Source organism: Antennarius striatus, chromosome 2, assembly GCF_040054535.1.
Source record: "Antennarius striatus isolate MH-2024 chromosome 2, ASM4005453v1, whole genome shotgun sequence".
In the NCBI taxonomy this organism is placed as follows: Eukaryota; Metazoa; Chordata; class Actinopteri; order Lophiiformes; family Antennariidae; genus Antennarius; species Antennarius striatus.
In genome coordinates this window covers 23,407,962-23,430,840 of record NC_090777.1, presented here as the reverse complement: position 1 = coordinate 23,430,840, position 22,879 = coordinate 23,407,962, and the positions used below count along the sequence as shown (strand labels likewise).

The 22,879-nt window shown below is 41.2% G+C and overlaps 1 protein-coding gene across 1 annotated transcript; it reads left to right on the top strand.

Annotated features, from left to right (window-relative positions):
- Positions 1 to 566: 566 nt before the first annotated feature.
- LOC137613419 (CD63 antigen-like) lies at positions 567 to 9,343 on the top strand. The gene is made up of 8 exons (XM_068342633.1): positions 567 to 688; positions 1,384 to 1,469; positions 6,687 to 6,875; positions 7,034 to 7,108; positions 7,186 to 7,284; positions 7,453 to 7,596; positions 8,442 to 8,525; positions 8,738 to 9,343. Exons 2-8 carry the CDS (start codon positions 1,404 to 1,406, stop codon positions 8,801 to 8,803), a joined length of 723 nt encoding a protein of 240 aa, XP_068198734.1. The 5' UTR covers positions 567 to 688; positions 1,384 to 1,403; the 3' UTR covers positions 8,804 to 9,343.
- The last annotated feature ends 13,536 nt before the right edge of the window (positions 9,344 to 22,879 follow it).

Here is a 22,879-nt window from a genome sequence, read left to right as displayed (position 1 = left end):
TTTGATTTTGGATAAGGCTTGACTGAATTGTAAATGGGACGCCAGGGCTTGGTAGAGGTGTTCTGTTTGTTTTGAATGAAATCATGTATTTGAACAGAACATGTCTCAAAAAAGTATAGATACAAGGAGTGCCTTTTGGCATTTCAAATATAACATTTTAAGTCTTGTTTGTTTCCATGGAAACATTTTTTTTCTTAGGGTAGTCCTTGGATTTCCTTAAAATAATACATTTTTTCTTCACCAAATAATTTTATCTTGCCAAATAATTCTCTCTACACACACATAAACGTGCTCTCACCCACATCAAGTTCTGTTAAATGATGACACCTACTTAAATGTGGGTGACATCTATGCAGCCAATGACAAATCCTAAAGGACATTAAAGTTACTAATCCAATTCTGAGGTTGCAGCACAATGTCATTAAGAGAATATAATTTGAAATTAATTAATCTAAAATATATATATCAACCTGCAATCGTGTGGGGATTGCAGGTGAATGATCAAACCGAAGCGCGGTAACGCCAGTCTGTGGAGCTGCGTCAGCGGGATGTGAACCCAACACCTCCGGGCGGTGGGGAGTCGTCCAACAACCGTGGGAGGGACTATAAACGGTAGAAGTTTGGCTTTCACCACACTTTGTCGTCAGAGCTTGTCGTCGTAGGATCGAAACAAGCTTCATATCTGAAGGTAATTATACATTAAATGAACCAGCGAACTTTTTTTATTTATTTATTTATTTTTACTGACTATCATCCGTACATTTCTAAAACACTAGTTAGATTAGTTAGCAGCTCACTAAGATTATCCTTTTTCTGACAAGTATTGGGGGGGGGGGGCAAGATTGACATTTTTTTAAATCGGATTAAAGCATTTAACTGCGTATATCTTATAAAACTGTTGATTCAATAAGTGCTGGTTTACTTTGGGTCGTAACAAAGTGGGTATTGTTGTTAGCTGTGGTTAACGGTTCGGGGCAGGCCAGGACGGGGACTCTTCTCTTCCACTAAACGGGACAAATACTTTAGTAAACCACTTTATACGTCACATAAGATTTTAAAGTAGCGAATATACAATCGTTTTTTGTTTTTTTTTTGTTTGATAAACCCAGTCTGTGTCGTCTTTTAAGGCCTATCCGTGGTTTAGAAGTAGGCTGCTGCCGAACTTTGATTTGTCTTGTAGCGTGTTGTTAACTGGGTTTGAGCCTGTTGCCCTAATTAAACAATGGGAACATGTTAGCTTCACTGCCATTGAGTGAGTTCACCTATTTAATGGTAATTATTCAGCACTAACTGCTTTATATACCAGCTATGATCCTAAAAAAATTTTTTTTTTTTTAAAAAGATCTATATTTCACGTAACAGTAGTTGTTTGTCTCCATCCAGGAAACAGATCCTCATCAGCCATGGGTGTGGAAGGGGGAATGAAATGCGTCAAGTATCTGCTCTTCTTTTTCAACCTCCTTTTCTGGGTGAGTAGCAGTGAATGCTGATGAAGTGTCTTTGAGACTTGAAGGGAGCCCATTGTGGCCAAAAATGAACAGAACCAGCAAACAGGAAGTCCTGCAAGTTGTATGTGTAATTTTCTTATCTGTCAGTTTATCCTTTCCGCCATTTTCACAGCTGGATTCTTATTGTGACTCATTTCATCGAGTCCTGTGACTTTTAGTATGACCTCTGGTTTTAGCCTTCAAGTTTTCAGTCAACATACTTTATGTTGTCATCTGTTAAGTCAGCTGATGTACAAACACATGACTTGTCACAACCATGCAATGGGTTAATCATCCTTGTATGCAGACTGGTGCACGTGTTTGTTTAATATCAGATGTATCTAAGCATGGAATATCTCAAACACATCTCAAATATCCTGGACAAACCTGAAAGTTTCCCGGATGCAACACGTTGGCCTTTTCCTCTTTGTGTGTTTGAGAGCTTTAGAGCAAGAGGTGTTGGTGATGGAGTGTCAAGGCTATGATCAGATGTGATAGATGAACATGTTGTTTGTTGTGGTTTGTTTGCAATATTTACATACTTAAAAATTGCAATAGAAATTTGTAAGATATACTCTTGTCAGAAGCAGATCTATGTGTGTCCTGTTCTATTTGTCAAGCATTTAATTAAGACAACTAAACAATTAAGACATCTGTCTTAATTGCATAGAGAATATAAAAAAAATAAGTTACAGTCCGTCATTCATTATACATGCAATTATAACTGCACATTAAGAAATCCTTAAAAATGCCCATGTACCATACTTGTACTATATTATTGGGTTATAACTAATTTACTAATGGTCTGTGAACAGCCAATAAATTGAAAGGATTTAAGTTAATTCATACCTCGTTTATATGCAGTTGGTATTTTACAAAACAGATTATTGTATGGATTTTAATCAATAGTCTTCACACCTTTTTTTTGTCCAATTATTATAAATATATTAATTTTTTTAATAGGTGGGGAAAAAATCCAAACCATTCACATTGTAGAAGGTGGAAAACATAAATTAAAGTCCTTGCTCAATTTTGTATACTGGATTAATGTTGAATTATTATAGAGAAGTCTATTCTTATCAGGAAATTGGGCTCAAGCTTTGGCATTAAGATAGGATAATGTTTTTACTGGTCTTGCCTTGTGTCTTTTAGTCTGTGTGATTGCAGGATTGATGTGGCTTCGCTTTGTTTGCCTCTCTGTTCACTTCTCTCTATTGTTCTATGTCATTAGCTTCCTATTGACTCATGCTCAAATATTGAAACTGGTGGTGCCAACAAGGAGAGATCTTAAGGCTTAGTATGGGTAACATAACAAACTGGGCAGTAGGTTGATCTTCTGTTGTGAAATTAAAGCTACCTTCAGAGTTACACATTAAATATTTAGATTTATTTCCTGATACTGCATTTTTTATGTACATTTTGTTTATATGTTTTGTACATTGGCTCAAAACAAGGTTCTGACACTATTTTGAGATGTGATGCTGCATGATGACTTATAAGAAAGACATTAAGGAAGAGTAACACTGAAGTGTCACCTCATCTTATGTAAGAACCCCGTCCATCCTGTGCTGCATCCTGTCAGGATGTCTTTATGAGGGCCCATTGGTGACATTTATCAAGTCGTCGTCATTTCACACATGTACATGTGTGCTTTTACAAACACAACCGAAAGAATCTCACACACAACAGCTGAGTAGTTTTGCTGTTATAGACAACTTGGAAAGCTCTTGTCTGAAACTCAAGAAAACCCACGGTGACATCAGTGTCACAAGCAAATTGAAAGTCCTTGTTCTATATGGTCCACTCAGTTTTTGTTATAACCCACATCATTTTCCGTTTAGGAAAAATGGGTGTGGGGTCTTACGGGTTAAGCTGATGAACAGCTTTTCTACTTCCTAATAAAGTTTTCATGTTCAGTTACAATGCTCTTTTGTCTTACTGTGAAAAACTCTGAAAGATTTGTTACTAAGCATAAAATGTTTTTTCAAAATCAGTTTGTCTTTATCTATTGTAAATCACAAGATCAGGTAGCTCACTGAAGTTTTGTAACGCAATATATGTTGCAATAAAACACGGAATTCCTGTTTTGTCATCACACATGTAGCAAACGGAAGTACATCATGTATTTATGTAGAATACTTTTTATGATCCTTTTATCTTGTAAGTTCAGCTCAGAGTCAGTTACGCCACACTTCTTAATGCCATGTTTATTAGTTGATTCTGCAGATCTCAGACTCAGTCACATCTAGCGTTTGTTCGTGTCACTTCATGTGTGGTGGCATTACTTCAGAGAATCATTTCCTGTTCAGTCACCGGTCTTGGAAGGCCGGGGCTTTTACATTTACAACCTAACAGCTTTGTTTGTCAAGTCTTAATCCTGTCTGACTATTATTTTCCACCAAGATATCCATCAGAATAAACATATGTGGCCCTTATGTTGTCTCTGTGTTTAATCTCAGTAAGTGACGAGATTTCCAGATGATTTAGGTTGTCGGCTTATTGACTGAAACGTGACATTTTCTCACACAAACGTACTTTATTAGCAACTTTTTAAGTTATCGTCATGCAACCCCTTGATCAACGACATCCTTGTATATAAAACCTAATCCGTGGCAATGCTGAAAGAAATGTGTGGCAGGATTCCTCTGCACATGCTAATATGAGCTAGCTGAAACTACAAGCAGTTGTTAGTGTTGACATTCTGCCAGCTAAGAATGTGTTTCACTGTGAGAAGTCTTCAGTTTAATTGTAATCAGAGTAAATCCTATGTTTTGTGTCAATAATATTTTTTTAAAAATGCTCAAACACAGCAGAATTACAGTAGAGCTGAATGATTGGCCTGTTACTGACAATTATTTTTTATTGATTTTTTTGACACTCATTTATTTGCATTATTTTGTTAAAAAATTCCATTACAACTTTAAACTAAAACTGCTTTCGTTCTGTTAATTCTTTTCTAAATAAACCCATTATATAATGTAAATCCTATTTTTAATTTTTTTTTGGTAGTTTACATTGATGGATTGATCTGTGAAGTCCAGTTGAATTCAAAATGAATCCGACTACATTGTGGTACGGATCCTGCATGGACGGCCTGCTAAAGACAGTTCGGTGTTTGCACGATATCAGGAAATGTTTTTGTTGACCAACCCAAACCAGTGACATGTGTGTGACGAGCGCTGGTGCGCAAAACCAATGAAAACTGTTCCGTCTGTCTAACTTAACACAGAAGGAAAGAAACATCCCATTCATATGAGTGATCATCTCGTGTTTGTTATTTTCTTTTTGGTATGCATTCCTTTCATTGTTATTCAAAAGGTTTGATATTAGAACAAAGCATTCACTTAACATTGTGTTTGCTTTGTGTTCAGAATCCATTTCATAGATTGACTCTTTGACTAGTTTTTTCTTTTCTCAAATGGGGTGTAATTTTTTAGATTTCAATGTCCTATTAATGCATTTATTCATAATTGACTACTTTATGTTGAAATTTGAAAACACTTCATACAAGTCAAATGTTTCACTTTGACAACGGTTTGTTGTATGTGTTTGTATTTTATAGGAATGTCCACCAGTTTGGTCCAGACTGAAATACATCAACAACAATCAGATTATTAGTTTTTTTACGTTCATGATCTTAATGTCTGCTAGTGACCAAAAATTAGTTCATCAACATCATGTTGTCTGAATGTGACTTTACTCAATTGTTTAGTTTCTGGTGAAGTAACAGCAAAACTATTGACATTTCATCTGACAATGGACATTCTATTCAAATGTTATCACGCTAACACTAGAATGATATCGTGAATATGGCTAACATCATATGTAAATGCTGACGAACGGCATTATTAATATGAGTGTATTTGCCATTAAATTGAATGTTTAGCAGAACAAGGCGATGGATTTGAAGTTACTTTAATTCGACGGACCAACTTGAATGAATAATGCAGTGAAAGAGGAAAGCCACTGTTTTACTTGAGAAGTTACTGCCCTTGAATAGCTGTTACTGTTTGTTTTGTTTTAATGTTTTACAGTTTTATACTCAATTTATGTAGCACGTACCTGTTTTATATCACTTCTGACTTTGAACAGCTGCTACCTCGGCCAGGTGTCTCTTGTAAAAGAGATTTATAATCTCAGTTGGACTTAAGTTGCTGTGTTAAATTTATTTAAACTGATTTCTGTCGAACAAAAAGAAATTGAATTCACATTTGATTGCTTTACATTGAATTCAAGGAATATTAATTTATTTTTTACTTCAGTCTTCTCATTGTTGCTTTTTTCTGTTTTCAAATCCAAATATTACAATTTCAGCCCAGACGTGCATTGCTGTGGGTCAGAATGAGTTCCCCTCCCCCTCTAACACCCATAGTTTACCTGTTACTTTTTGCATGGTAACGCGTCTGTAGGTAAACCCCCTCCATCCACCTGTACCTTTGTCAGAGCTGCAGGTCTGTGTCTGTTTGAACACGCAATGGGTGTGGTTCATGCACACACACACACACACACACACTCACACACATTGAACACACACACCGTTTTTATTCTTTCTTAGAATAAGTCACCTTTAAAATATTTGCATGGTTATGTTTTATTTCCATGATTCAAGACTTTTTTCAAATGCTGCTCCCTCTCCTCTTTCACCCAGGATCTCCCTCGACCCTCACTCCATCTGTCTGTTTGTAACTTTAGTGGTGACTTTAAAAACCAGATTCGACTCTTGAAGATGTAATTATGTTCAAATATTTTTCCACCGTGAAGCTCAAATCTTCCAAGCTATCGTGTCGCAAGCTTCAATGTGTGTGTGTGTGTGTGTATTTGTGTTTGGGAGGGGTATGTGGGGAGGCCATCATTGCTGTAACCTAAGCCACCTCTTTACTGGGTGGGAGTTTCCATTTTAAAAAGCACAGATGGAGTTGGTCTTTAGTTGTTAAATTGTTTCAGGTGGGTTTTTTTTGTGACGGGTTCAGCCACGAGGAATGAGCTAAACATCAGAGATGTGTTTCAACACAGGAAATGAAACCCTGCTTAATTTTCTCTCTAACAGTGTTTGTTGGTGATTGACTTTGACCAAAAGATTTTGTTTCCCAAACTTTTCTCTCCATTGTTTTTAGATTATCCAACGAAACACTGTTGTTTATATAATAGTCTCAAAGCAGCAAATTCCACATTGAACTAATCTCCTTCCGTTTCCTGCAGCTTTGTGGCCTAGCATTGGTTGTCGTGGGCATCCTGGTTCAAATGGCTTTGCACAACACCTTCATGATAAAAGATGCATCGGCGTCAGGCGCTCCCATCGTGCTCATCGCAGTGGGGGTGGTGATCTTCTTCATCGCCTTCTTCGGCTGCTGCGGAGCTTGGAAAGAGAACTACTGCATGGTTACCATGGTAAATCCTCGTAGTTGTGCACACCAACAGTCCCTTATAATTCAACGGGCCCTCATTCAAAAATGTTCCTCCTGTCACAGCATTATCAAAGATTTCTTCATACTTATGTTGCATATTTGTGGATGATTGCTCCTTTTTCCTTTTTATCTTTCCTTCAGTTTGCCGTCCTACTCTCCCTGGTCATCATCGTTGAGATCGCCGCAGCAATTGCTGGCTACATCTTCAGAAACAAAGTGAGTGCAGAACCATGCGTTCTATCAAAGCCCATAGAAGCAGCACTTCTAACCTGGATTGTTTTGTCTCCGTCTAGCTTTCAGTAATCGTACAAGACAGCTTGACAGAAATGATTTCCAACTATAAGAATGGTACAGATGAATTCAAGAACGCGGTGGACAAACTGCAGATGGATGTGAGTTACGTTTAAACTCTCCCAGACACAGTTCGACAACACCTTTATATAACACTGTCACATCCTGTTGGATTGAGATGCATGGCTTGGCTTAATGTTTCTTTGCACTGGTGACACAGGATATGTCATCTTGTTGTTTTTTTTCATTTGATTCATTTTGTCTTCCAGCTGAAGTGCTGTGGTGTGAACAGCTCCGCCGACTGGAGAAACTTCATGCCTAACGGTGACTCTGTGCCCGACTCCTGCTGTATCGTGGAAACTAAAGGCTGTGGAATCGGGACCATGACAGACGCTGCAAAAGTCCACCAGGAGGTATAGCCCCGATAACTGAAATAGTTAGAAACTGCCCCATAAGGTCCCAACATCAGCTTCTTCCTTGTACAGATAAAAGCAGGCGAAGAGTGGCCTGTGTTTTAAGTTTAACCCACATTTGCACAATAGGCACACACTGACATTCACTCAACTGTTCTCTGACTCTCATCTCTGACTTCTGTTTTTTTCATGTTTCTTCAGGTGACTCTAAATCCAAACTACACTACATTAAGTTATTTCATTGTAGCTTAGTCTATTCTTGTCTGATGTCTTTGCTTGTAGAAAATGTGAAACCTTTCATCATGACAGTTCGTTAAACTATGAAAATGTCATTATTAGTAATATTATACAACTACTCATACAAACAAATTGTAAATATGTAATAAAAAGCATTAAAATATGACCCTAGGTAACAGTTGAATACTGTCAACTAGACATTCGGTGCTTGAAAAGGACACACTGGCATCCATCAGGCTTCTGTTTTGTGATGTGTCGCAAACAGCAGTGTGTTTGCAGGCCTCAATGTGTTAACTGACCCCAAACCTTTGGCAAACAACAGGAGTGTCTTTGTTCACATGTGGAGCATGTCGCAAATATTTCCCGTTATAGCGTTACAACACAGCTTGAAGTCGGTTTCTGAATCGTGTCACTTGTGCGAGTCCAGTTTGCAACAACATGAATCAGTTTCCAGTAGTTTCATAAGCACTGAGAGAAGGTTTGGAGAAGTAAAGCCATGAGCTAAACAAAAACGATGTGTCACTGTGCGGCAACGTGTTTCTCAATGAACACATGAACCAGGGAAAAGTCCCCACTGAATGTAGGTCTACTGTTTGTTGTCATTGTAGGGCTGTCATGATGTTGTGGAGGAGTTACTGAAGAAAAATGTCCTGTGGGTGATAGTTGCAGCTCTCGTAATTGCCTTCCTGCAGGTACGTAGCAAATACAGAAAAGAGGATCTAAACTCGGAACCTTCTTTCACTGAGATGCACTAAAGTGATTTCATGTGTGCACGCTTAGCAAATGTGTCATTGATTTTACTCATTCGAATTTGAGTGTTTTTTTTTCCTTTTCTTTTTGGTCTTAGAAGATCCTAGGAAAGATTGTGTTGTGTCTGATCAAAACAAAACTGTTTTCTGTCCAGATCATGGGTATCATCTTCGCCTGCTGTTTGATGAGAGGCATCCGCAGTGGATACGAAGTCATGTGATTCACCTTCCACCCGAGTAGAAGCTGTTGTTCAAATCATTCATTCAGAAACTTTTCACGTTTGTTTCTATTTCAAGTGATAATACACAGAACATGTTTCCTTACTTCGCTGTATTTTCATAGATTAAAACAATATATCTGCTTTCAGACCTAATAAGCCTAGAACTAATGTTAGGAAATGGCAGTGTACGTATGTTTTTTGTTTGAAGTTGTTGTTGTTGTCGTTGTTGTTGGGAGTGTTGCTAGTGCCATCTCCTTTAGTTGCTCTGTCAGAGAATTGAGATTGTTTTGATGCTGCATAAATGTCAACCCTGAAGGAATGCCTGAGAGTCTTATGAATGTCAAAGACAGAAGTCAATTATTTGTCAAGACAATTAAAAATAAATTTACTGTCAATTTTTAGGAATTCATTTCAACTTTTATGCATGTTATTTTTTTTTAATTTTGGGGAAACAGGTGAACATCTGATGAGGTTGACAGGTATGGAGCTGAGTTTTTATGTTTTGCTGGTTTCTATTTTATTAAATACTCGTTAAACTTACGTCTGGCTTTGCTTAAAGTGTTAAAACAGAGAAAACATGCACAGTAAAAGGTGTTTTATTTATGACAGTCTCATCACGATGTATACAGTATAAGACTCGCAAAGCAATACAACATCCAAAAACTTTTGCAAACCATATTTAAAGTAAAAAACAGGCATAGGAAGCCCATGACAATTTTACACCGAACACCAGAACAAGACACATGTTGGTCCTTTCACCTCAGACTGTTGATTAACTTGATTAAATTCTGTGTTGAATGTTGTTCCTACCCAAAGAACCATAACTAAAACTTCAACAGCCAGAAAACACCAAGCAAACAAAAAAGGCTATATCGATGGACAGCTAAAACTAATGGCTAGGGATGAACGGGTTGTAAATTCATTGCAGTGCTTTACAATCTGCACATGGAAGACATCCCTCTGACACTTGTGTGCTGCGAGGAGTACGACCCTCACATCAGATAAGGAACAACTCCCCCCAAAACCCTTTTAACAGGGAAAAAAATGGATGGGAGAAACCTCAGCAAGACTACAGAGGAGGGACTCCTCTTCCAGAGGTGGAACAGACGAAGCAATAGATACCGCATGTACAGACTATCAACAAAACAACAATAATAGCAATTATAAATGTACGATAGAAACACGCTGATCCATCCAGTAGAGTGACACACTACCAGCCGATGAAGCAGACAAGAGGTCACCAATTGCCGATGATCCACCACTCTGAGGAGAGACCAAATAAACGCCTACGTAAGTCATTGTTAATAAAAAAAAAGTATGATTACCCCTGCCAAAACCCAAACCATAGATGAAACCGAATTAAATGGAATCAACTCCCCTAGACGATGGTTAGTGGAGCAGATCAGTGGGCAGCGATAAAGTGACTGCAATACCGCTCCTGCTGCCCCAATTTTCCATTCACATTCCATTGTTCTCTCACTCGTGAACAAGACCTCAAGATACTCTTTCACTAAGGGAAGGACATCATTCCCTACTCGGAGAAGGAAGTCCACCGGCTTCCTGCTAGGAACCATGGCCTCAGATTTGGGAGTGCTGTTACTCATCCCCGCCGCTTCACTATCGACTGCAAACCGGACCAGTGAGTGCTGCAGGTCACAGGCCGATGATGCAAACAGGACCACATCATCTGCAAAAAGCAGTGATGTGATCCTCAGCCCAACAAACTGTAAACCCTCCTCACCATGACTACGCCTCCATATTCTGTCCGTGGAAATCACAAACAGAATTTGGTGACAAAGCAAAGCCCTGGCAAAGGTCAACAGCCACTCGGAACAAGCCGACTTACCACCAAGAACCCGAACGCAGCTCTCACTTTGGGCGCAGAACCTCCCAAGGTATATCCTTGTTGACCTGATCGTACTCCTTCTCCACAAAACACATGCAGACTGGATGGGCACACTCCCAAGCCCCCTCCAGGATCCCTGCAATAGTAAAGAGCTGGTTGGTTGTTTCACGACCAGGACGGAACCCACATTGTTCGTCTTCAATCTGAAGAGTGTGATGCCCCTGTAGTTGGCACACACCCTCTGACAGATTGAGTCCCCTCATCATCCCCCAGAGTTTTCCCCCACTGAGGTACCCAACTCACCACCAGGTGGTGATCAGTTGACAGCTCTGCCCATCTTTTCACCCAAGCGTCAAAAACACACAGTCTATGCTCAGATGATATGATCACAAGATCGATCATGGACCTTTGACTGAGGGTGCTCTGGTACCACGTACACTTATGAGCATCTTGTGTTCGAACATGGTGTCAGTTATGAACAATCCGTGACTAGCACAGAAATACAACAACATAATACCGCTCGGGTTTAGATCAGGGCGGCTATTCTTCCCAATCACACCCCTCCAGGGGTCTCCATCATTGCCAACGTGCACATTGAAGTTCCCCAGGACAGCAATCGTGTCACCTACAGGGGTCCCGTGAAGGACCCAGTTTAGGGACCCCAAGAAGGCCGAATACTCCGAGCTGTTATTTGTTGCATACGCATAAACAGCAGTCAGAGGTGATGGTTCCTCTGAGAGGACAAACACATATGTGTATATTTATATTTCATATACTTGCATGAATCGGTAATCTACAGTATATCTCTTATTGCTTTATTGAACCCTGCAAGGATAAATGAACATAAACCAATTTCTTATGATATATGGCTACGATATAGCAAGCAAGAATTAACACATTAAATCAAATTATATTCGGTTTTATTCAGACATTGTATTCTCACTACAGGAAACGTCAAAGCGCTGCTTTCTGGGGTCATCAACAGTTATGTGGCTGCAGTACAGTCACCCTGCCAAAGAGGATGCCCACATTCTCAATAACTGAAGCTACATTTAAATCTATTATGAAGTACATGAGAATTTCTTTTAATGTTTCTTGTCAAACAGGACCATTCAGAAGTCTGTAGAAACAGTGGGATCCTTTACACCACATCTGCTTTGAGTTCCGGGCTTCTTGCCAGCAGTTCTAAAACATTGGGGGTATTTTTTTTGTCTCAGAAACGACATTGACAGAGCGCAGGAAGCCATGCTGATCATAATATAACAGCCGGGGCAGATTGGTGCAGGCTTCCTGTCAGTGTCGGGCGGAACTGTCGAGGTAGATGGTCCAGAGAAATAAGAAGCTGTGTAAAAGCAGCATCCACTCTGATATTGCAAAATAATACAAGAAAGATAAAAAGATTTAAGTTAGACAAAACAGAAGGAAAACAGGAATAGCTCAATATTTACAAATCTCTTTCAGTGGATAGAAGTTATCTGTTTGATCACTTTGGGGTTTCCGCCACTTTGCACCTGAACATCAAGAAAAATTGTTGGTTGGATTTTCATGGAATAACCAAACACATTTTAACTTGTTTATATCTCCTCACAGGTTTACAGAATCAGAAGTGGAATGGCAGTTTTCAACTTCAGTGAAAAAGTCTATATTTACATAAAATAAGTTTTGACGTTCAGTATAACTGCAGTGATTGCTGGTTTCACAGTGAACTGTAGAAGACTTTAGTCTGCGTAATTTTTTTTGCTAGGAGAAGTCTTTTGAATCAAAAGTGATTGATGATGATGGAAACAGAAAGTAACTGTAGCATCAGACACTGTGACATTACAAACAGCAGTGTAGGATTAGCTATTAATGAATGACACCATTATTAAACTACAAACTGATCAAATCTCAAGATATATCCTGTGGGTAGAAAGTAACTAAGTACATTAATTTTCAGTTACTTCGCTGTATTACTGACAGTATTTCTGTGAGATGCAGCTCTTAAGTTCATTTCCACTGTTAGGGTGACCTCTGGTGTCTATAGGGCAGCACCTGCATTTACCTGCTCAGTCATATTATAAGAGGTGTTGTGAATTTCTATTAAGCAATAGCAAAATGTATCTGCTTACAAAACATAGATAGCACAACTCTTAGTCCTTGTCTACCACATGATTTTCTAGACACAAAAATACACATCACACACACAACATATGATACACATTAGGCGGAGTCAGACTGCTGGTGAGCTCATCCCTCAAGAAGATTCTAACCTCAATGTAGACATTTTTTCCTTTCAGTTTGAAGCCTTGTTTCAGAAGAGAAATCTTGTGTTTACGATCCTCGAATTTTAACAACACTGCAGGTGGTCTCCTACCTCCAGATGGCAGTGGATAACATGTTTCAATCTGGTCCAGATAGTTAGTCATCCTATAGTTATCTGCAGATCTCTCAGTTGAAAACTTACCTGTTGCTCCACAGTCTCAGCGTCAGCCATGCACCAAATCGGTGTGGGTGTCATACCACCCACAATAATTAATCGGTTGTCATTTAGCACTATACTGTATATATCTCCAATGGTCGCTCACAGGCACATCATTGGTGTCCCCTGCCTTACAGCGTGATCTCAAAATATTCAAGGAAAACACAGTTGGTTTACAGTCATGGATCTTTCTAATGCCTTCTTCTGCATTCCCATTTCAGGTGAAGTATTTGAATTCACCTTCGGCGGGGATCAAATCACCTACACACGTCTTCCCCAGGGAAGTATGTTGAAGACATCCTGACTGTGACTCTTCCTGCATGCCTAGTCCTGTGAGGCATAACTCTGGTTCACTAGACCCAGCTGAAAAGGCTCAAAATACCTGTACCCAAGGATTGGCAGCTATTACAAAAGTACAAACAGGCACTGCTCACATAACAACAGGGGGCCGTCCATCCATCTTCCATCGCTTATCCATAGTCGCGTCGCGGGGGCAGCAGCTTCAAAAGGGAGCCCAAAACTTCCATTTACCATGCCACATCCACCAGCTTTGACTGGGGGATCCCAAGGTGTTCCCAGGCCAGTGTTGAGATATAATCCCTCCACCTGGTCCTGGGTCTGCACGTCCAGCTGGGTCCTCCCAACACCTCTCTAGGGAGGTGCCCCGGAGGCATCCGCACCAGATGCCCAAACCACCTCAAATGACTCCTTTCCATGCGAAGGAGCAGCGACTCTACTCTGAGCCCCTCGCAGAATAGCAGTGTTTCTCACCTTATCTCTAAGGGAGACACCAGCTATCCATCTGAGAAAGCCCATTTCAGCCGCTTGTATCCGCGATCTCATTCTTTCAGTCATGACCCGTCGCTCATGACCACAGGTGAAGGTAGGAACGAAGATTGAACAGTAGATGGAGAGCTTTGCCTCTTGGCTTAGCTCCCTCTTTGTGGCAACAGTGCGGTAAAGTGACTGCAATACCGTTCCTGCTGCCCCAATTCTCCGTCCAATCTCATGTTCTGTTGTTCCCTCACTCGTGAACAGGACCCCAAGATACTTAAACTCCTTCACTTGTGGAAGGACCTCATTCCCCACTTGGAGAAGGCTGTCCACTGGCTTCCTGCTAAGAACCATGGCCTCAGATTCTGCAAAAAGCAGCGATGCAATCCTCAGCCCACCAAAATAAACCCTCCTCACCACGACTGCGCCTCGATAACCTGTCCATGAAAATCACGAACAGAATTGGTGACAAAGCGCAGCCCTGGCGCAGGCCAACAGCCACTTGGAACAAGCCGACTTACTGCCGAGAACCGGAACGCAGCTCTCACTTTGGTGGTACAGGGATTGGATGGCCCCGGGGAAGAGGCCCCGTCACCCCATACTCCCGCAGTACCTCCCACAGTACATCCCTGGGGACCCAATCGTATGCCTTCTCCAGGTCCACAAAACATATGTAGACCGGATGGGCATACTCCCAAGCCCCCTCTAGGATTCCTGCAATAATAAAGAGCTGGTCCGTTGTTTCACATTGTTCGTCTTCAATCTGAGGTTTGACAATCGGCCAGACCCTCCTCTCCAGCACCTTGGAGTAAACTTTCCCAGGGAGGCTGAGGTGTCTGACGCTTCTGTAGTTGGCACACACCCATATATTATATATATATATATTATATTATATTATATTATATTATATTATATTATATTATATTATATTATATTATATTATATTATATTATATTATATTATATTATATTATATTATATTATACAATTTCCTCCGGGATTAATAAAGTGTCTATCTATCTACCCTCTGGTCCCCCTTTTTAAAAAGAGAAACACCACCCCAGTCTGCCACTCTTTCGGCACTGTCCCAGACTTCCACGCAATGTTAAAAAAGTGTGTCATCCATGACAGCCCCTCAACACCCAGAGCCTTCAGTATTTCCGGTTGAATCTCATCAATACCCAGGGCTTTGCCACTGTGACCCCCTGTTGTCACCACCACCTATATGGCAGCGCACCTGGAGGCATCGATCTGCCCTGCGGGTGGTGGGTCCACATGGGTGGGAAAAATCCACGTTGCCTTTTCAGGCTGAGCCCGGGCGGGCCCCGTAGCAGACCCGGCCAACAGGCGCTCGCTGACGGGCCCTCTGTCCAGGCCTGGTTCCAGACGTGGACCCCGGGTTTCCTCTGTTAGGGTCACTTGTTTCCCTTTTCGTTCTTTCATGAGGTCTTCTGAACCATTCTTTGTCTGGCCCTTCACCTGAGATCTGTTTGCCTTGGGTGACCCTACAAGAGTGCCGAAGACATAGCTCCCAGGTTCCTTACGGCACACAAACATCTCCACCACGATAAGGTGATGGTTCCTTGGAGAGGACAACAGGGGGCGATGTTCATACTAACCATGCAGTGACAGCCTTGTTCTCCTCCAATAGTGGCAATAGTATGAAGACACAATTATATCACAGGCCAACACAATTATATCAGGAATCATCTTGAGGTATCATAGGCACTGGAAATGGGCTTTCAGCGGGCCAATCATCATCTCCACCCAGCCTCTCGTCCTGCAGTGAACCCAGTTAAAGTTCTGTGGGGGTGGACTGGTTCCGTATAAGGGGTCAGCAGCCTTGGTTATAGGTAACACCTGAGCTCTGGATAAAAGCCATCAAAGTCTCCTGTGATGTATAGTGGATATATTGCAGTGTGGGGTGGACGTAAGTGTTATTGCAAACCTTTACGCTACCTATCACGTTGAAGTCTGTTGCTCAGGTAAGACCATACATCCATGAGTCATGAAGTGACCCAGAACACTTTGCCTCTACACCGAAATGTAGTATGTAGCAAATGTGAGGATCGATTAGGTCGTGGATGTGTGTGATGGACTGGGATGTGAAGCGAAAGAGGGAAAAGCAGATTTATTCTCTTCAAATTGACCTTTTTAGGTCAAAATATTGCCGGAACAATAAATGTAGTAACTATTTGACCTTGTGTGATTGAGTTTGACACACGTGGTGTAATGTGTCAGCAGCTTCGGTTGCCATGGGTAACCCCTGTCCTCCAGAGATAAAAGCCATCAAAGTCTCCTGTAATGTATAGTGGATATATTAGAGTGGATTAAAGGATGGAGACAAGTGAGTTTTTACAAACCTTTACGACACCTACCACGTTACAGTTTGTTGCGCAGGTAAGACCATACATCCGTGAGTCATGAAGTGACCCAGACCACTTTGCCTCTACATCAGAAAAGTAGTCTGCAGCATCACATATGATCTAGACAGATGTTAGTTTATCTATGTCATCTTTAAATTATTGAAACAGTAGTCAATCTACCTGTACCTGCACATTAACGCTGTGCATTAGCTTTATTATGTGAGGGAGCCTTGGTGGGAATGTGGTGCCATTTATGCACTCAATTAAATTGGGAAATTCTAAAAGAAATTAAAGTTATTAATCCAATTCTGAGGTTGCAGCACAATGTCATTAAGAGAATATAATTTCAAATTAATTTATCAGATTTCTACATCACTCCCCTGCAATCCTGTGGAAGTCCTCCTTGATGATTCTGATGGGTTTTGATAATCTAGGGTAAAAGTCGTTTCAAGGTGGGGCACGCTGAGCATCTCCTACATTGTGTAGAAAACCACTGTTTGAAAAAAAAACTAACGCAGCCGCTCCACACAATACCTGCTGGGATGTGAGAGCATGACTGCGATTTGTTATACGGCGAATGTTGAATCAGATTAGGTTGTGGATGTGGTTGTGTGTTATGGATTGGGACATGTACTGGTACTGTCTTGGATAGCTGGCAGGTGGACGGGGTCGTCATACGGGGTCTTCAGTTTGTAGGGTAGGGTGTTGTTTTCCTCTGATTATGGCAGTTGTATTAAGAAGATACAGTTATGAAAGGCCCTCTCAGGAATCATCCTGACATGACGTAGGCACTGGAAACGTGCTTTCCTCAGGCCAATGGTCATGTCCACCCAGCTTCTGGTCCTGCAGTGAACTCAGTTGAAGTTCCGTCGGGGTGGCCTGCTTCAGTGCAAGTGGTCAGCAGCATTGGTCGCTAGGGGTAACCCTTGTCCTCCAGATAAAAGCCACCAAAGTCTCCTGTGATGTATAGTGGATATATTACAGTGGAGGATGGAAACAAGTGTTATTGCAAACCTTTACGACACCTATCGAGTTACAGTCTGTTGCTCAGGTAAGACCATACATCCGTGAGTCATGAAGCGACCCAGACCACTTTGCCTCCACATCAGAAATGTAGTCTGCAGCATCATTTATGATCTGGGCGGATGTTAGTTTATCAGTGATATCATCTTTAACTTGTTGAAACAGTAGTTAATCTACCTGTACCTGCACATTTATGCTGTGAATGGACTTCCTATTCAAATCATCAGTTTCATTATGTGAGGGAGCCTTGATGGGAATGTGGATGCCATCTATGCAGTCGATTACTTTGGGAATTCTAAAAGAAATTAAAGTTACTAATCCAATTCTGAGGTTGCAGCACAATGTCATTAAGGGAATATGATTTCAAATTTATTAGACTTCTACATCTGTGGAACACCTCCTTGATCATTCTGATGGGTTTCTCTTCAGGGAAATTGACAAACTAGGGTAAAAGTCGTTTCAAGGCGAGGCCCACTGAGCATCCCCCACATTGTATAGAAAACTACCATTTGCAAAGAAAAATAAATAACTAAACGCAGCACTACTCATAATACTTGCTAGGATGTGAGAGCGTGACTGCGATTTCTTATACTGTAAATTTGGAGTTAGTTTAAGTTGTGGATGTGTGTGGTGGATTTGGACGTGAACCTGTATGTCTTGAACAGCTGGCAGGTGGACGGGGTCATTATCGGGGTCTTCAGTTTGTAGGGTAGAGTGTTGTTCTCTAATAGTGGCAATAGTATGAAGAACAACACAATTCTACGACAGGCGCTCTCATGGGTCATTCTGACGTGACGCAGGCATTGGGAACAGGCTTTCAGCAGGCCAATGGTTATCTCCACCCAGCCTCAGGTCCTGCAGTGAGCCCTGTTGAGGTTCTGTGGGGGTGGCCTGGTTCAGTGCAAGGGATCATTAGGCTCGGTTGCCATGAGTAACCATTGTCCTCTGGATAAAAGCCATCAAAGTTTCCTGTGATGTATGGTGGATATATTAGAGTAAATTAAAGGATGGAGACAAGTGAGTTATTGCAAACCTTTAAGATACCTACCACGTTAGTCTGTTGCTCAGGTAAGATCATACATCCATGAGTCATATAGCGACCCAGAACACTTTCCCTCCACACCGAAATGTACAGTAGTATGTAGCAAATGTGAAGATCAATTAGGTTGTGGACGTGTGTGATGGACTGGGACGTGAAACATTACCAATCATAAAGATCGCTGTCTGGCTATGACGGGACACCTGACGCGGTATAATAATATTTAATTGTCGGTGAATTAATGCTACACCGTCCCCAACAGGACACCTGTTAAATAAATGCCATGTTTGCCTCTAAAATACCTCTAAAATATAGAATGAGTTTCTTTTTAATCATCAAGCTGAACTACAGTTAAACTCTCCATGCAACAAAGCCAGGAAATAAAACATGAGTGACTTTAACAGAGGAAACCTTGGGTTTCTGGAGTAGAATCTTCTCCCAACCAGGTTAGCTCCAGAGAGTCTTTTACTGTTTTAACTAATTCAGAGGTTCAGTTACCTCGCTTTGTGAAACAGGTTAGGGTTACTCGTCTGACTCTGCATTATCTTGAGTTTTTTTAATCCAATTAAACTGTTAAACTGCGTATGTCTCGGAAAATTATTGTTGATTCAATAAGTGTTGGTTTACTTTTGGCCGTAACAAAGTGGGTATTGTTGTTAGCTGTGATTAACGATGGTTTCAGAGCAGGCCAGGACAACCCCTCTTTCTTCCTGCAGTGAGCCCAGTTGAAGTTCTGTTCGGGGCCTGGTTCTACAGTGAACCAGGCACATGTTTGAAACTCATGTCCCAGTTGAATCACCAATCTATTTTATTGAGGGAAAAGCAGTTAAAATCTCTTCAAGTTGACCTTTTTAGGTCAAAATATTGTCGGAACAATAAATGTAGTAACTATTTGACCTGCAACATAGGCTGTTTCTTCATTTTCGGCCCCTTGTGTGATTGAGTTTGACACACTTGGTGTAAAGTGTCAGCAGCTTCGGTTGCCATGGGTAACCCCTGTCCTCCAGAGATAAAAGCCATCAAAGTCTCCTGTAATGTATAGTGGATATATTAGAGTGGATTAAAGGATGGAGACAAGTGAGTTATTGCAACCTTTACGTTACCTACCACGTTACAGTTTGTTGCTCAGGTAAGACCATACATCCGTGAGTCATGAAGCGACCCAGACCACTTGGCCGTCACATCAGAAATGTAGTCTGTGGCATCACATATGATCTAGACAGATGTTAGTTTATCTATGATGTCATCTTTAACTTATTGAAACAATGGTCAATCTACCTGTACCCGCACATTTACGCTGTTAATGGACTTCCTATTCACATTATCAGCTTTATTATGTGAGGGAGCCTTGATGGGAATGTGGTGCCATTTATGCACTCAATTAAATTGGGAAATTCTAAAAGAAATTAACGTTACTAATCCAATTCTGAGGTTGCAGCACAATATCATTAAGAGAATATAATTTCAAATTAATTTATTAGATTTCTACATCACTCACCTGCAATCCTGTGGAAGTCCTCCTTGATGATTCTGATGGGTTTTGACAATCTAGGGTAAAAGTCGTTTCAAGGTGGGGCACGCTGAGCATCTCCTCCATTGTATAGAAAACCACTGTTTGAAAAAAAATAAATTAACGCAGCCACTCCACACAATACCTGCTGGGATGTGAGAGTGTGGCTGCGATTTGTTATACGGTGAATGTTGAATCAGATTAGGTTGTGGTTGTGTGTTATAGATTGTGACATGTACTGGTACTGTCTTGGATAGCTGGCAGGTGGACGGGATCGTCATCGGGGTCTTCAGTTTGTAGAGTAGGGTGTTGTTTTCCTCTGATTATGGCAGTTGTATTAAGAACAATACAGTTATGACAGGCCCTCTCAGGAATCATCCTGACGTGATGTAAGCACTGGAAACATGCTTTCAGCAGGTCAGTGGTCATGTCCACCCAGCTTCTGGTCCTGCAGTGAACTCAGTTGAAGTTCTGTGGGGGTGGCCTGGTTCAGTGCAAGGGGTCAGCAGCGGCTGTTTCTTCAATTTCGGCCCCTTGTGTGATCGAGTTTGACACACGTGGTGTAAAGTGTCAGCAGCCACGGTTGCCAGGGGTAACCCTTGTCCTCCAGATAAAAGCCACCAAAGTCTCCTGTGATGTATAGTGGATATATTACAGTGGAGGATGGAAACAAGTGTTACTGCAAACCTTTACGACACCTATCGAGTTACAGTTTGTTGCTCAGGTAAGACCATACATCCGTGAGTCATGAAGCGACCCAGACCACTTTCCCTCCACATCTGAAATGTAGTCTGCAGCAAATGTGATGTGATGGATTAGGTTGTGGATGTGTGTGATGGACTGGGATGTAAAACATTACGATCATAAAGATAAGGTTCAGTTACCTCGCTTTGTGAAACAGGTTGGGGTTACTCATCTGACTCTGGGTTATTGGTTTTTTTTTTATCGAATTAACTCAAAGTGTTGGTTTACTTTGGGTTGTACAAAGTGGGTATTGTTGTTAGCTGTGATTAATGGTTCGGGGCAGGCCAGGACAACCCCTTCTTTCTTCCACTAAATGACACAAACACTTTAGTAACCACCTTACAACACAATTATATCACATTATCAATGGCCCTCTCAGGAATCGTCCTGAGGTGACGTAGGCTTTGGAAATGGGCTTTCAGCGGGCCTATGGTCATCTCCACCTGGGCTCTCATACTGCAGTGAGCAAAGTTGGAAGTTCTGTGTGGGGCCAGGTTCACTGTAAGGCACATGTTTGAAACTCATGGCCCAGCTGAATCACCCATCTATTTTATTGAGGGAAAAGCAGTTATAATCTCTTGAAATTCACCTTTTTAGGTCAAAATATCGTAGAAACACTAAATGTAGTAACAATTTGACCTGCAAAATAGGCTATTTCTTTAATTTCGGCCCTTTGTGTGGTTGAGTTTGACATCCATGGTGTAAGTTGTCAGTAGCCTCAGTTACCATGGGTAACCCCTGTCCTCCAGACATAAAAGCCACCAAAGTCTCCTGTGATGTATAGTGGATATATTAGAGTGGATTAAAGGATGGAGACAAGTGAGTTATTGCAAACCTTTACGACACCTACCACGTTACAGTCGCTCAGGTAAGACCATATATTTGTGAGTCATATACGACCCAGACCACTTTGCCTCCATACTGAAATGTATGCAGCAAATGTCAGGACGGATTAGGTCATGGACGTTTGTGATGGACTGGGTTGTGAAACATTACCGATCATAAAGATCACTGTCTGGATATGACGGGACATCTGAACACAGTATAATAATATTTAATTGTTGGTGAAATAATGCTACATCGTCACCAATGGGATCCTTGTTAAATAAATGTGCCATGTTTGCCTCTAAAATACCTCCAAAACATAGACTTGAGGTTTTTTCCAATGATCAAACCGAACTACGGTAAAACTCTCCATGCAACAGAACCAAGAAATAAAACATGAGCAACTTTGATAGAGGTAACCCTGGGTTTCTGGAGTAGAACCTTTTCCCGACCAGGTTAGCTCAAGAGAGTCTTTTACTATGTTAACACCACTATGTTACATGTTTGAAACTCATGTCCCAGCTGAAACACCAATCTATTTTATTGAGGGAAAAGCAGTTGTAATCTCTTCAAATTGACCTTTTTTTGGTCAAAATATTGTAGCAACAATAAATGTAGTAACTATTTGGCCTGCAACATAGGCTGTTTCTTCAATTTCAGCCCCTTGTTTGATCGAGTTTGACACCCGTGTTAGAGGTTTTGGAGATAAAGCCAGAGAGGCCAGACTGACATGGTTTGGACATGTCCAGAGGAGAGATAGTGAATATATTGGTAGAAGGATTAGTTTTGAGCTGCCAGGCAGGAGACCTAGAGGAAGACCAAAGAGGAGGTTTATGGATGTAGTGAAAGAGGACATGAAGGTAGTTGTTGTGAGAGAAGAGGATGCAGAACACAGGGTAGATGGAGGCAACTGATTCGCTGTGGCGACCCATGAAGGGAAAAGCCGAAAGGGGAAGGTGTAATGTGTCAGCAGCCTCGGTTGCCATGGGTAACCCTTGTCCTCCAAGATAAAAGTCATCAAAGTCTCCTGTGATGCATAGTGGATATATTAGAGTGGATTGAAGGATGGAGACAAGTGAGTTATTGCAAACCTTTAAGATACCTACCACGTTAGTCTGTTGCTCAGGTAAGATCATACATCCGTGGGTAATGAACCAACCCAGACCACTTTGCCTCCACATCAGAAATGTAGTATGTGACAATGAATTAGGTTGTGAATGTGTTTAATGGACTGGGATGTGAAACGGTACTGATCATAAAGACAACTGTCTAGATATGATGGAACACCTGAACATGGTACAATAATGCTCCACCGACACCAATGGGATCCTCGTCAAACAAACATGCCACGTTTGCCTCTAAAATGCCTCTAAAATACGGACTGATTTTCTTTTAAATGATCAAACAGAGCTATGGCCAAATTATCGAGAGGAAACCCTCTAGACTAGAGGTTTCTGGAGTAAAACCTCCTGTCAAGGTTAGCTCCGGAGAG

Coding starts and splice junctions, on each gene's coding strand:
- LOC137613419 (XM_068342633.1), top strand. CDS start 1,404: ATGGGTGTGGAAGGGGGAATGAAATGCGTCAAGTATCTGCTCTTCTTT. Junction 7,109..7,185: donor GCTACATCTTCAGAAACAAA/GTGAGTGCAGAA, acceptor GTCTCCGTCTAG/CTTTCAGTAATCGTACAAGA. Junction 7,597..8,441: donor CTGCAAAAGTCCACCAGGAG/GTATAGCCCCGA, acceptor TTGTCATTGTAG/GGCTGTCATGATGTTGTGGA.